This window comes from Danio aesculapii, chromosome 10 (genome assembly GCF_903798145.1).
Source record: "Danio aesculapii chromosome 10, fDanAes4.1, whole genome shotgun sequence".
NCBI classification, from domain to species: domain Eukaryota; kingdom Metazoa; phylum Chordata; class Actinopteri; order Cypriniformes; family Danionidae; genus Danio; species Danio aesculapii.
Genome location: NC_079444.1, coordinates 5,906,879 through 5,920,772, shown reverse-complemented (window position 1 = coordinate 5,920,772; position 13,894 = coordinate 5,906,879). Strand labels below are relative to the sequence as shown.

Sequence of the window (13,894 nt, the reverse complement as noted above, 5' to 3'; positions counted from 1 at the left end):
TATAACAATACTGTGTTTTTTCCCCCACATTGATTAACTGGACATGTGTCAAAGTAATTAAATGAAACTTAACGTTAAAACGAGATGAGTAAATGATTAGTGTTAACCTTTACTTAGGTTATGGTCCAGATCAGTAATTAAATTATTTTGCAAGGCTAATTTACCTAAAGTAACATATTTTCATTTTGTGAGAGATTAGAGCCCGAAGGTTAATTAGTAAAAGAGTTAAATTAGTGTGTTGATCCCCTTAGAAAGCTGGAATTGTGTTGGAATTTGCTAAACTTTCATATAGATTAATGATAATGGGAATGACCAGTTGCATGACAATGTTACTATCTGATTATTGAATGCGTTTAATTCTGATTGTATATATTCACAGTGTAATTTTTTTGTAAAAATGTTTTTTTTTTTCTCCCAGTTAAAAATGGCACCGCGAGTACCCCCTCTTAAAGATGCCATGCATCATGTTGTTGCAAGGAATGACAAATCAAAACTCGAAATAAAATACATCAATGCTGTGAAAGGTAAGTTGGTAATGCTTGAGTTTGAGCTGGCTGTAACAAAACTGTGCACAGCTGTGGCTCTGTGGAAAAGCATCTGGGTATGTTAACTAGAAACCTGGTTACAGTTTATTTTAAATAAGCTACTATGTATAGCTACTATACGTGCAGTTACCATCCTTTATCTGCAAGATTAATTTCTTTTTTCCCTTTTGTGAAAATGTTTGTTTTTGCAGGACGTGGGCTATTTGCAAAAGGTTCATTTTGCAAAGGTGATTTTGTAGTCGAATACAGAGGGGAGTTTATAAATAATGCTGAGCTGGAGAGGAGGAGAAAAATTTATCACCCGTCTTGTTCCATTTTCATGTTTGAGTTTAAATGGAGAGGGAAAACATGGTGGTAAGACATCACGTGCACCTAAGCAATATTCCATGTGCTATACTGTAGTTAAAAAGGCTTCATTTTCACTGCTAGTTTTGATTAGTTCCAAGTTATTTATTTTATTTTATTTCTTTAAAGAGTGACCATATACAATGTGTGCGTTTTACACTACATTTAGTGAAACACACTAAAAATAGCATGTATGACATTGCACATGGTTTTGCCCACGCTTGTTAGTAAATTAATATCAAGATATGCATTGACTTTATAATTGATTTATTTTCCACATATGAATTGGGTCCTAAACCAGTCTAAGACACTTCTTTCCTATACTTACACATTTGTGGCTTTTATGTGATCTGCACCCCATTTTTTTCCTTCCCATGTGTAATCAGAACCCTGCAGTGTAAATGTGGCCTAATACACTGATTTGTGATGAGAGCGTAACACTTATATTTTTCCTTTTTCATATCTTGTAATATTTTTAGCATCGATGCATCCAGGGATGATGGATCATTTGGACGGATAGTTAATGATGACCACATCCATCCAAATTGTAAGGTCAAGAAAATAGATGTAAGTGGAAAGCCACATCTCTGTTTATTTGCAATTAAAGACATCAAAGAAGGAGAAGAAATTGCATACGATTATGGATCAGATGACTGCCCATGGAGAACTCAAGTAAGCTGCACAGCATTATACACAATAGCTCATCAATATGTCAAGTAATTTGATGCCTGAAAAGATTAGAATTTTATTATATCAATATAACATTATTTCATATAACCTATTCCAATTATGCTTTGTCGGTTACTTTTTTTAATGCCAGAAAGTCTGTTGACTATACTATGTACAGTCTTAAACTAATTTGGGCACTAAACAGTGGGGCGTTGTATGCCTGGGTAAATGGATAAAATGTTTACACAAATTATACCTTCATCAGATTTATCATGCATGTTTCCATGTTCTAAAATTTCCTCTTATTGATGTGGTCTCTTATAGATGACTAGCATGGCCGCTAATAGCAGCGCAGCAGATGACTCCAACCCTTCACTCCACTCTGAAACTCAGATGGGTAAAGCTTCTGATTCAGCAAGGTCTCCTCAACAGGTACATTCACGTTCATAGCTTAAGATTCAAGTCTGCCTTCTGTTTTGTCTTGTTTTCTTGTTATTTTTCTATGTTTTGCTTCCTATCTGGTGTAAATTAGCATGCTCAGCAGTTTAGCAACATGTGTCCAGTAGGTTAGTGGTAGTGCAATGTTTCAGGCCAGTTTTGTCCATCTCAAGTTATTTTTCTGGCTTAGATGTTACTCTAAATTTTGCACTCACGACGTCCCCACAACACACTTTCAGTCTGTGTGTTGGAGTTTACCCTTGTGCATTAACTGTGATGAATCTGGTCCCCATAAGTAACTATTAACATTGTGTGTGTGATGTCCTCATGAAGCATGTTTTACTTAAGGGGTGTGTGTGAGCGCAAACAGAAGTTGGAGTTCATACTGGTTTAACTTGCCTGAATTTAGTCCCCATAAGTAACTATTAACATTGTGTGTGTGACGTCCTCATGAAACATGATTTACTGTAGGGGTGTGTGTGTGAGCGCAGACTGAAGTCGCAAGACAGGAATAAATGTTTAAGCTGAAGTCGACTGTCTCTTAATGATATTTCTGAAGTCATGAGGTGTGTTTCCATGTTCTAAAATTTCCTCTTATTGATGTGGTCTCTTATAGATGACTAGCATGGCCCCTAATAGCGACGCAACAGATGACTCCAACCCTTCACTCGACTCTGAAACTCAGATGGGTAAAGCTTCTGATTCAGCAAGGTCTCCTCAACAGGTACATTCACGTTCATAGCTAAAGATTCAAGTCTGCCTTCTGTTTTGTCACGTTTTCTTGTTATTTTTCTATATTTTGCTTCCTATCTGGTGTAAATTAGCACGCTTAGCAATTTAGCAACATGTGTCCAGTAGGTTAGTGGTAGTGCAATGTTTCAGGCCAGTTTTGTCCATCTCAAGTTATTTTTTCTGGCTTAGATGTTACTCTAAATTTTGCACTCACGACGTCCCCACAACACACTTTCAGTCTGTGTGTTGGAGTTTACCCTTGTGCATTAACTGTGATGAATCTGGTCCCCATAAGTAACTATTAACATTGTGTGTGATGTCCTCATGAAGCATGATTTACTTAAGGGGTGTGTGTGAGCGCAAACAGAAGTTGGAGTTCATACTGGTTTAACTTGCCTGAATATAGTCCCCATAAGTAACTATTAACATTGTGTGTGTGACGTCCTCATGAAACATGATTTACTTTAGGAGTGTGTGTGTGAGCGCAGACTGAAGTCGCAAGACAGGAATAAATGTTTAAGCTGAAGTCGACTGTCTCTTAATGATATTTCTGAAGTCATGAGGTGTGTTTCCATGTTCTGAAAGTTCCTCTTATTAATGTGGTCTCTTATAGATGACTAGCATGGCCCCTAATAGCGACGCAACAGATGACTCCAACCCTTCACTCCACTCTGAAACTCAGATGGGTAAAGCTTCTGATTCAGCAAGGTCTCCTCAACAGGTACATTCACGTTCATAGCTAAAGATTCAAGTCTGCCTTCTGTTTTGTCACGTTTTCTTGTTATTTTTCTATGTTTTGCTTCCTATCTGGTGCAAATTAGCACGCTTAGCAGTTTAGCAACATGTGTCCAGTAGGTTAGTGGTAGTGCAATGTTTCAGGCCAGTTTTGTCCATCTCAAGTTATTTTTCTGGCTTAGATGTTACTCTAAATTTTGCACTCACGACGTCCCCACAACACACTTTCAGTCTGTGTGTTGGAGTTTACCCTTGTGCATTAACTGTGATGAATCTGGTCCCCATAAGTAACTATTAACATTGTGTGTGTGATGTCCTCATGAAGCATGTTTTACTTAAGGGGTGTGTGTGAGCGCAAACAGAAGTTGGAGTTCATACTGGTTTAACTTGCCTGAATTTAGTCCCCATAAGTAACTATTAACATTGTGTGTGTGAGGTCCTCATGAAGCATGATTTACTTTAGGGGTGTGTGTGTAAGCGCAGACTGAAGTCGCAAGACAGGAATAAATGTTTAAGCTGAAGTCGACTGTCTCAATGATATTTCTGAAGTCATGAGGTGTGTTTCCATGTTCTGAAATTTCCTCTTATTAATGTGGTCTCTTATAGATGACTAGCATGGCCGCTAATAGCAGCGCAGCAGATGACTCTGACCCTTCACTCCACTCTGAAACTCTGATGGGTAAAGCTTCTGATCTGTCTCCTCAACAGGTAAAGGCCTTGCATGATTTTTAATTTTTTTTTATTTTTTTTTTTAGCTCTGGTCAGCTTTTTTATTTTAAAATCTCAAATACTGGAGTATTGTCAAATCGTATATATACTTGTTTACAGATTGAGAGACAGCATCAAATTGAAAATGAGATTAGTGTGCCAAAACTCAGACGGACAAAAAGTATCTTGGTAAGTTTTCAAATTCAAAGGTCGCTCAATGTCTTTTTTGTAATAATCAGGGATTTTGCTTGGAGCTGCAATCAGAATATCTTTATTAGCATTCACTGAGTTAATAGTGTAATGTATTCTCATTTTACAATTTGATTATGAAATGTCAGAAAAACGCAATTAGTCAATAGTTAAAGGAAATGATGCAATGCATGTTTTTTTGTTCTCTCAAATGAACTGCCCCAAAACAGAAAATATTGTATTATAATACTGTATGTTAATACACTGAACAATTAATTGTCAGTTCCACCTTTTTCCCCCCCACGTTTGTATAGATGAAAGATGTAAATCTTCAGGATTCTGATGAGCTCTTTGATTCTACTCCAGAGAGTTCAGATAATTATGTTCCAGATTCTAACTCTGAAAGTGACAGCGATGTTAGCCTTACACAAAACCAGGCAACATGTAAGCTTGTTGATGAACTGGATGTTGATGAATCTAGCTCTGCTGGTTTCCCAGAATGTGACACAACAACATCAGATACAATTCACGGCCTTGTGTCAGAAGCATCTGGAACAGAAGAACCCACTTCAAGTAAAAAAACAAAAGACAGTGTAGTTGTTAGTGCATACCGAAAAAAAGATGGGAAGAGAGTGTACAACAAGAGGCATTACTGCTTCTTTTGCACTAAACCTTATGCAAAGATGGCAAGGCATCTGGAAAGTTCACATGCAAGTGAATCTGATGTGGCAAGAGCTCTAAGCTTTCCAAAGTGTTCTAAGGAGAGAAAAAAACTGCTCGATTATATTCGCAACAGAGGAAATTATTCTCACAATGCTGGTGTTATGGAGTCAGGAAAGGGGGAATTGGTGCCATTCAAACGACCACGCGAAAAAGTGCAGGGAGAAGATTTCATGCATTGTGCGTATTGTCAAGGACTTTTTACAAGAAAGGTCTTGTGGCGACATATACGCACATGTAGGCTTAAACCGCAATCCGTTTCTCCCAAACCTGGAAAAAACCGTGTTCAGTCCATGTGCACCTACACTGGGCCTGTCCCTTCAAACATGACCAAAAATCTGTGGGGAGTAATCAGTGCCATGAATCCTGGCCCGATCACCGATATAATAAAAAATGATAGAGTAATTACTGAAATTGGGCAGCACTTGTTGAACAAAGGTGGACTGTCAGATAAAAATAAACAAGGTGTGCGGGAGAAGATGCGAGAACTAGGCAGATTGATTCACAATGCTAGGCGAGTCACCAGCTTAAAAACACTGGAAGATTGTGTAAATCCAAACAAGTACATGGAGACTGTCAAAGCTGTCAAGCATACATGTGGGTATGACAGTGAAACTGACAAATTCATGATTCCATCACTTGCAAATAAGCTTGGGAATTCCTTGGTTAAAGCAAGCAAACTCTTAAAAGCGCGAGGCTTAATCTCAAATGACAAGCAGCTTGTGAAGAACACCACTGAGTTTCAAGAGGTCCATGCAAGTAAGTGGAATGAGGTGATCTCGGCTACTGCATTGAGGAATATCAGGGAGGCAAAGTGGAATGTGCCCACTCTCATGCCTTTTACTGAAGACGTGCAAAAAATGCATACTTTTCTTAGTCAAGCACAAGATGAGTGGTTCAACCTGCTGTCTGAAAGTCCCTCTACTAGATCATGGGTTGAGCTGGCAAAGGTGTGTCTTGCCCAGATGATTCTCTTTAACCGGCGCAGAGAAGGAGAGGTAGCAAGCATGCCTTTGTCTGTGTTTTTATCAAGAGACATATCTGATCCTCATGAGGACGTGGACTGGGCACTCTCTGAAGTGGAGAAAAAACTCTGCAGACACTTCACAAGGGTTATCACCAGGGGAAAGCGTGGTCGACCGGTTCCAATTCTTCTGACTCCCAAAATGTTGAGCTCCTTAGAACTCCTTGTTGAGCAGAGAGAGGCTTGTGGTGTTTTAAAAGACAATGCCTATATGTTTGCTAGACCAGAAGCCATGACACATTTCCGTGGGTCAGACTGTCTCCGTGGCTTTGCAAAGCAGTGTGGTGCAAAGTGTCCCAAGGCACTGACATCTACGAGGCTGCGAAAGCATGCTGCTACTCTTTCAACTGTGCTGAATATGACGGACACCGAGATGGACCAGCTGGCTAACTTCCTTGGGCATGATATAAGAATTCATCGTGAGTTCTATCGACTTCCAGAGAAGACCCTGCAACTTGCCAAGATCAGCAAGATTTTAATGGCTCTTGAGCAAGGAAGATTAGCAGAGTTCCATGGCAAGAACTTGGATGAAATGGGGATAGATCCTGATGGTGTGTGTTATTATTACTTGCATTTAAATACCACATTTACAAGCATTTTACCAATGTAAAGCTGTTCTTTGAACTTGCACAGAAAAAGTGGAAATTGACTGTGAAGATGAGGAAGATGACATTGAGGAAGGACACTGTTCAACTATTGTAGTCGGTCTGTATTGCTGTCAGATACACTTACATTTTAGAAGTAATAGTTTTGTCATGACTACCGAAAGCCTGACTTGCAAAAACATTGTTCCAGTATCAGTCCGCACTAAAGATGCTTCAGTGTGTTGAACTAGCAATTTTTTTGTCAAAACTACTTGCATGAATCAAATGTCAAGCTATTCTTCAGCTTGTTTTGCAGTAAACTTTATTTAATTTTTTTATTGAACTTTTTAGCAATTGTGGTTGAGAAACTTACATTTGTTGCACACTTGTGTTGGATCAACTTATTTTTGACAATGGTCACAGCAAAGACATTTGCAGGTGTAGTTCAGTTATATCTGCATTGATGAATAAACATCACATTATTAGGTTTATTTGACTTTTTTACAATAAGTGTTAAACCACGTTATATTATTTATATATTTTTAACATTGAGCTATTAATATTTTTTATAGAAACTTCAGAAGATGTGGCCCTTCCTTCTGCCGAAATGAATTTGTCACCATCACCCAAAAGAAGCACTCCGTCAGATCAGCGAATGTCTTCTGGAGCCAGCGCTATGAGGCTGCCTTGCAAGGGTGAACTCTTTACATTTTGTCTTTTATATGTCTGTTGCTTTTAGATAAATGTAAATGAGAAGTGGCCACATGTAACAGTAGCCACCTTATGAATACATAAAAATAGTACTACTATTTGTCATTTATTGCTTACAAGTATTTCATGCCTTTATCATTTCAAACCCATCAGTTGCAGTCCACAGTGTCAGCTGTAAATTCAAGTACACATGTATTTGCACGTTTAAAGGTGCAGTAGGTGATCTGCCTAAATGCTAACCGGTTAGCATTATATCTTTCAAATACAATTCCTCCCCTGCCGTCCAGAGCCGTGCCTTCTGAAGTCACGAACGCGCACATTAAAAATGACAGAGACCCACTGGATCATGTCATTCACCAGTTTGAAAACTTTAAAGTACTTTATAATACTACAATTCTGAATGAGAAACTGTATCATATCTAGCAGGTTTTCACTTATGTAGTTTGCGATCAAAAATTGTCATAATGTGCAATATTTTATGCATGCAAGAATCGCTGGTCCCACTCTCTACTGACCACTGTATGCTTAGTGGTTGTCCAGTGGCATGCAGTAATTACGCTTACTACTAAGCCATACTTGCATGCTAACCCAGAGCGAATATTCAGAGTAGCGGTGAACAGTATAGGGAGCGCGTCACAGGCTGTCATTGTGCAAAAATGACCCAACATGAATATAAAACTTAACTTCAGCTCAGTAAAGCAGGCTAGGCGGAATAGTGCTGTTTACCGATGTTCTTTTGTTAAACTAAATATAAATCTACATTATCGATGCTGTAAAAGGACTTTATGAAACTGAAAATGATAACATCAGTCTATCACCGGAAGATTTCAGAGGCTGAATAACACTCCCGTGCATAGAAACTATTAATAACAACACAATCAGCTCTGCGTGACTAAAATACTTTTAAAATGGGACATTACCTGTCTAACAGAAATACTTCAGCCATAATGTCGTCCTTCCTCACTCCAATATTAATTCAGGAATTTTAAAGTTGTATAGAACATTTGTTTTTACCGCTGTCACTCGTGTCCATGTGACCGAGGACCTGCGTGAACGCACATCAGCGGATCTGGGTGAACGGCTGCGTAGTTGTACAAATCTGCATTTGCTGACACAGTTTGGGCTACTTATCAGAATAATGGGAATTATCATCCCAACAATATTTAATTAGATGAATATTTTTTTAGTCTTATGCCTCTCCCAGAATATAAAAATACATATAAATACATTTAGATCAATTACTTTAATCATTACTATTGGAATGTGAAGAGGCTTTTAACCAGCACAACAAAACATGTTTCTGAAGATGATCACCCACTGCACCTTTAATTCACTCTGCTACTTGTCTTTAGAGAACTTTTTAAATCCTTCAGAAATCCACAAATGAAATGTCTGGCTTGAAAATAAACACAATTTCATTAATAGTTAGGGCAGTAGAGAACAAAAAAGGACAGAAAAGTATTACATTTACATTTATTCACTTAGCAAATACTTTTATCCAACTTGACATACAAATAAGTATACAAGACCAGAAAAGCAGCAATATGTAGATGTAGTAACCAATCTCGATTAGTGTAGCATTGGGTGTGTGTGTATAGGCTTACTTGGTTAATATGTCTGTAAGGGGCTTTAAGTGGGCCTAAAATTAAATGTTGTTTTAATAATTAAAACATCAGTAACCACTAAACCAGTTTACTGAGTGGATTAATGTAGATAGTAGATAGAGGTTGTTTCTATTTTGTCTTTTCATTTTTCACCAATAATCATTTCGTGGTAGGTCACTGAATGTAAAAAAATTACTATTTGATTTACCTATAAATAGTATTGCATTGTCATTTTACTTTTACTATAGATGCTAACATTAATTTTAATTACAGGAGTCGAATTCTGACATTCACTGTTATTAATTTCTTTTGTTTTCTGATCACTTCAAGGTAAAACTACCAAAAAGAAGAGTCAGAAGAGTCCTTGGCAGCAGCCTGAGGTGCAGGCAGTGGAAAGGCACTTGAAGCCGTTTATTTTATCTGGCACTGTCCCAGCAAAAAGGGATTGTGAAAAATGTCTGAGAGCTGAACCTGAAGCTTTGAAGAACCGCGATTGGAAGACAGTAAAATTTTACATATATAATCGCATCACAGCATACAAAAAAAAATTGGAGAGTAAACAATAGTATAAATATAATCGTTCATGCCAGGAAGTATGTTTAAGAGTTAACAAAAATAGAATAACTTTGTTTGACCATTTCAGCTTGTGGTTTTCAAAAACATGCTGCAAAAGTTTCCAATAGTGTGTCATGTACAAGCCAAAGAGCGTTGGTCTGTGTTTCAAAGATGTATTTGTTCATTCACATCTGTAAAAGGAAGTATGTGTTAAAGATATTAAAGGGATGGTTCACTCCAATTTTAAATTTGTCATTATTCCTCCTAGTGTTTTTAAACCCTTGATACCATCCATCTTCAGAGCACAAATGAAAATATTTTAGATGAAATGCAAGAGCCCTCTGACCGTTCATGGACACCAAGAATCATAAGACATTCAGAGTCCAGAAAAAAAAACAAGAATATTCTCAACAGTAGTCATCAGTTGATCATCTTGAAGCTATGAGAATACTTTTGTGCACACAAAACATAAATTATGACTTGGTTCTTCTCTTCTGTGTCTGTTAAAGGTGTGCATTCCAAAGAGCGCTAAGCAATCATGTATGCCCCATGCTTTATTTTAAAAAGAGAAAGTTGCATTTGGGCATCCGTAGTATACAGTTCATCAGTGTACAGTGTTCATGAATGTGCACTATATACTGAAGAGAAGAAACCTATGAATAAAGTCATTATTTTTTGTTTATGTGCACAAAAAAACCCTCATAGCTTCAATGAACCACTGATGAAATGTACTGTTTTGAGGATATTCTTGTTTCGTTATGGACTCATGTTTCATGACTCTTACTGTCAATGGAGGGTCAGAGGGCTCTTGGATTTCATTCAGAATGTCTTAATTTGTGCTCTGAAGATGTGCGAATGTCTCAGGGGACTGGAATGACAAGATTTTTTATGATGAATGACAGAATTGAAATTTTAGGGTGAACTATCCCAAAGTTTTTATGTTTTTATTTTATTATTTATTTTTTACTTTTGTCAGGTCTAACTTCATTTATATTGAATTTAACTTAATAAATTTTTAATTCAGTTATTTTAGTCTGAATTTATGTCTTAAGTTCAATTAGAAGTTTATTGTAGTGTTAAATATCAAGTGAATAAGTAGTAGCCGATCCTGCGTGGTTTGCTGGGGCTGAACACCCTTAAAATTTTCACAATTATACAATTATTATTGTAACTGTAACAGAAAATAAGGATTTGTAAAATAAAATCAGTTCCAACGCATTGTTTTAAGATGTACACAGTAACATTATTCTAAGGCATTTTAATAGAAGCTGTTTAAATAATTTAACTAAGACATTGTCCTAGCTTAGGCTAACCCATGTCTGTGAAACAAATCTTGGTGTTTTATGCAAGAGAGTGAAGCTTTGCATTTCTGGCTCAGTTTGAGGACTTCACTACATCTCACCAGAATATTATTTGTTAAATTGAGATTTGAGTTTTTGTGCTACAGATAAAAATTTCAATTATGTTAGGTTGTAGATTAAATGCATTGGGGACAATGAACAAATGCTATCTGAAGATTCCCTTAATATAAATGCCTATCATTAGCAAAATAGGGTCCCCACAAATCATAGAGGAATGTGTGTTTGCAGGGTCCCCACAAATCATAGAGGAATGTGTGTTTGCAGGGTCCCCACAAATCATAGAGGAATGTGTGTTTGCAGGGTCCCCACAAATCATAGAGGAATGTGTGTTTGCAGGGTCCCCACAAATCATATAGAAATGTGTGTGTGCATGGTCCCCACAAACCACACAGTAATGTGTGTGTATTATGCAAATAATATTCATATGAGGTCCCTATGAATCACATTAATCCGATTTTTTGGAAGTCCCCACAAACAATGGTCAGATCACTACTTCATAAATTTGGTTATTTGAAGTCGTGTATAGGCTAGTAATGCTATAATTAATGTGCCTGATTTTTTTCAGATCTCTACAAGCTTTAGAAAGGGTGGTCCCCACAGGTGATGACTGTAAAGATGGTCCCCATTAAGCATATAAACCAGTATGTGTGTGTGTGTGTGTGTGTGTGTGTGTGTGTGTGTGTGTGTGTGTGTGATATAGAAATCAAAATACATCAGCTGCTGAACTCAATAATGCTGATTCATCACTCTTCACATCTTCGTCATTCATAATCATAATCATGCACTCCAGTGATGCTCATTTCATATGCAAATCAGTGGGCGTGCCCCAGTCTTAAAGGAGACACGCCCCTTAAATAGAGCATTTAAATGAGGGTCAGTCCTGCTGTTCAGCTCATCATTACAACTGCACATGAAGAAAAGAACATTCATTCATTCATTTCCTCCAGCTTAGTCCCTTAGTCACCACAGCGGAATGAACCGCCAACTATCTCAGCATATGCTTTACACAGTGAATGCCCTTCCAACTGCAACCCAGTACTGGGAAACACCCAGACACACTCATTCTCACACACACTCATACACTACGGCCAATTTAGTTCATCAGTTCCCATATAGCGCATGCATTTGGACTGTAGAAACCGGAGCACCCGGAGGAAACCCACACCAACACGGGGAGAACATGCAAACTCCACACAGAAACGCATACTGACCCAGCCGGGACTCGAACCAGCGACCTTCTTAATCAGGAGTTATGTGTTTGCTCAGGCTTAACTGATGCATAATTGTGAACAAGTTAAACCTGATTTACAGTGCATCAGAAAGTATTGCTAGCGCTTGACTTTTTCCACATTTGTTTATGTTCCAGCCTTATTCCAAAATGAATTAAATTGATTGATTTCCTCAACATTCTACACACAATCCCCCATAATGACAATGTGAAAAAAGAGTTTTTGAAATTGTTGCAAATTTATTAAAAATAAAAAGCTGTAAAATCACATGTACATCAGTATTGACAGGCTTTGCTCAATACTCTGTTGATGCACCTTTGGCAGCGATTACAGCCTCAAGTCTTTGTGAATATGATGCCACAGGCTTGGCTCACCTGTCTTTGGGAATTGTTGCCCGTTCCTCTTTGCAGTACCTCTCAAGCTCTATCAGGTTGGATGGGAAGCGGCGGTGTACAACCATTTCCAGATCTCTCCAGAGATGTTCAATAGGATTTAGTTCTGGGTTCTGGCTGGGCCCAGATGCACAGATGGTTGTCCTTCTGTAAGGTTCTCCTCTCTCCACAGAAGAACGCTGGAGCTCAGACAGAGTGACCATTGGGTTATTGATCACCTCCTTGACTAAGGCCCTTCTCCCCTGATCACTCAGCTTAGATGGCCGGCCAGCTCTAGGAAGAGTCCTGCTGGTTAAACATCTTCCACTTACGGATGATGGAGGCCGCTGTGCTCATTGGAACTTTCAGAGCAGCAGAAATGTTTCTGTATCCTTCCCCAGCCTCGTGCCTCCAGACAATCCTGTCTCAGAGGTCTACAGATGATTCCTTTGTCTTCATGCTTGGTTTGTGCTTTGACATGCACTGTCAACCCTGGAGCCTTATATAGACAGGTGTATGCCTTTTCAGATCATGTCCAATCAGCTGAATTGAGCACAGGTGAACTCCAATGAAGCTGCTGAAACATCTCAAGAATGATCAGTGGAAACAGAATGGACCTGAGCTCCATTAAGAGCTTCACGCCAAAGGCTGTCAATACTGATGTACATCTGATTTCACAGCTCTTTTATTTTTAATAAATTTGCAACAATTTCAAAATCTCTTTTTCACATTGTCATAATGGAGGATTGTGTGTAGAATGTTGAGGAAATACATGAAGATAATCCATTATGGATTAAGGCTGTAACATAAACAAATGTGTAAGGTGAAGCTCTAGCAATACTTTCCGGATGCGCTGTACAAGTTTACCTGTGATTAATTAATGCATAATTACTGCTTTTGTTTTTTATCAATGCTTAATTGTGAACAAATTACCCATTAATTAATGCTTAACTAATGCATTACTTTATACCCTTAATATAAAGTGTGACTGAAACAATATTATATAAAATACAAACACGGCAATTCGTAACTTTTTGATTTAGTGGCTAATTCATATAAATTCGTACAATCTAATTTGTACTATTTAGTGCGATTTGCTCTTCACCCAATGATGGTTGGGTTTAGGGGTGGGGTTAAGTGCCACGCCTCCTTTTTAAAATCGTACATTTTCATACGACCGAACTCGTACAAATTCGTACGAATTAACCACTAAACTGACAAACATCATGTTAAAAATCTGTTAAACATCATTTGGGAAATATTTGAAACAGAAATTGACAGGAGGGTGAATAATTCTGACGTCAGCTGTATATATATAGAGCTATAATATAAACAATATGCACAACAATAATAGCCATGATCATATCTGATATT

General features: G+C 37.9%; 1 protein-coding gene across 1 annotated transcript; it reads left to right on the top strand.

Annotated features, from left to right (window-relative positions):
* Positions 1-5,696: 5,696 nt before the first annotated feature.
* On the top strand, positions 5,697-9,884 carry LOC130236483 (uncharacterized). The gene is made up of 4 exons (XM_056467202.1): positions 5,697-6,656; positions 6,739-6,810; positions 7,262-7,384; positions 9,335-9,884. The coding sequence occupies exons 1-4, from the start codon at positions 5,708-5,710 to the stop codon at positions 9,568-9,570; spliced, it is 1,380 nt and encodes a 459-aa protein (XP_056323177.1). The 5' UTR covers positions 5,697-5,707; the 3' UTR covers positions 9,571-9,884.
* The last annotated feature ends 4,010 nt before the right edge of the window (positions 9,885-13,894 follow it).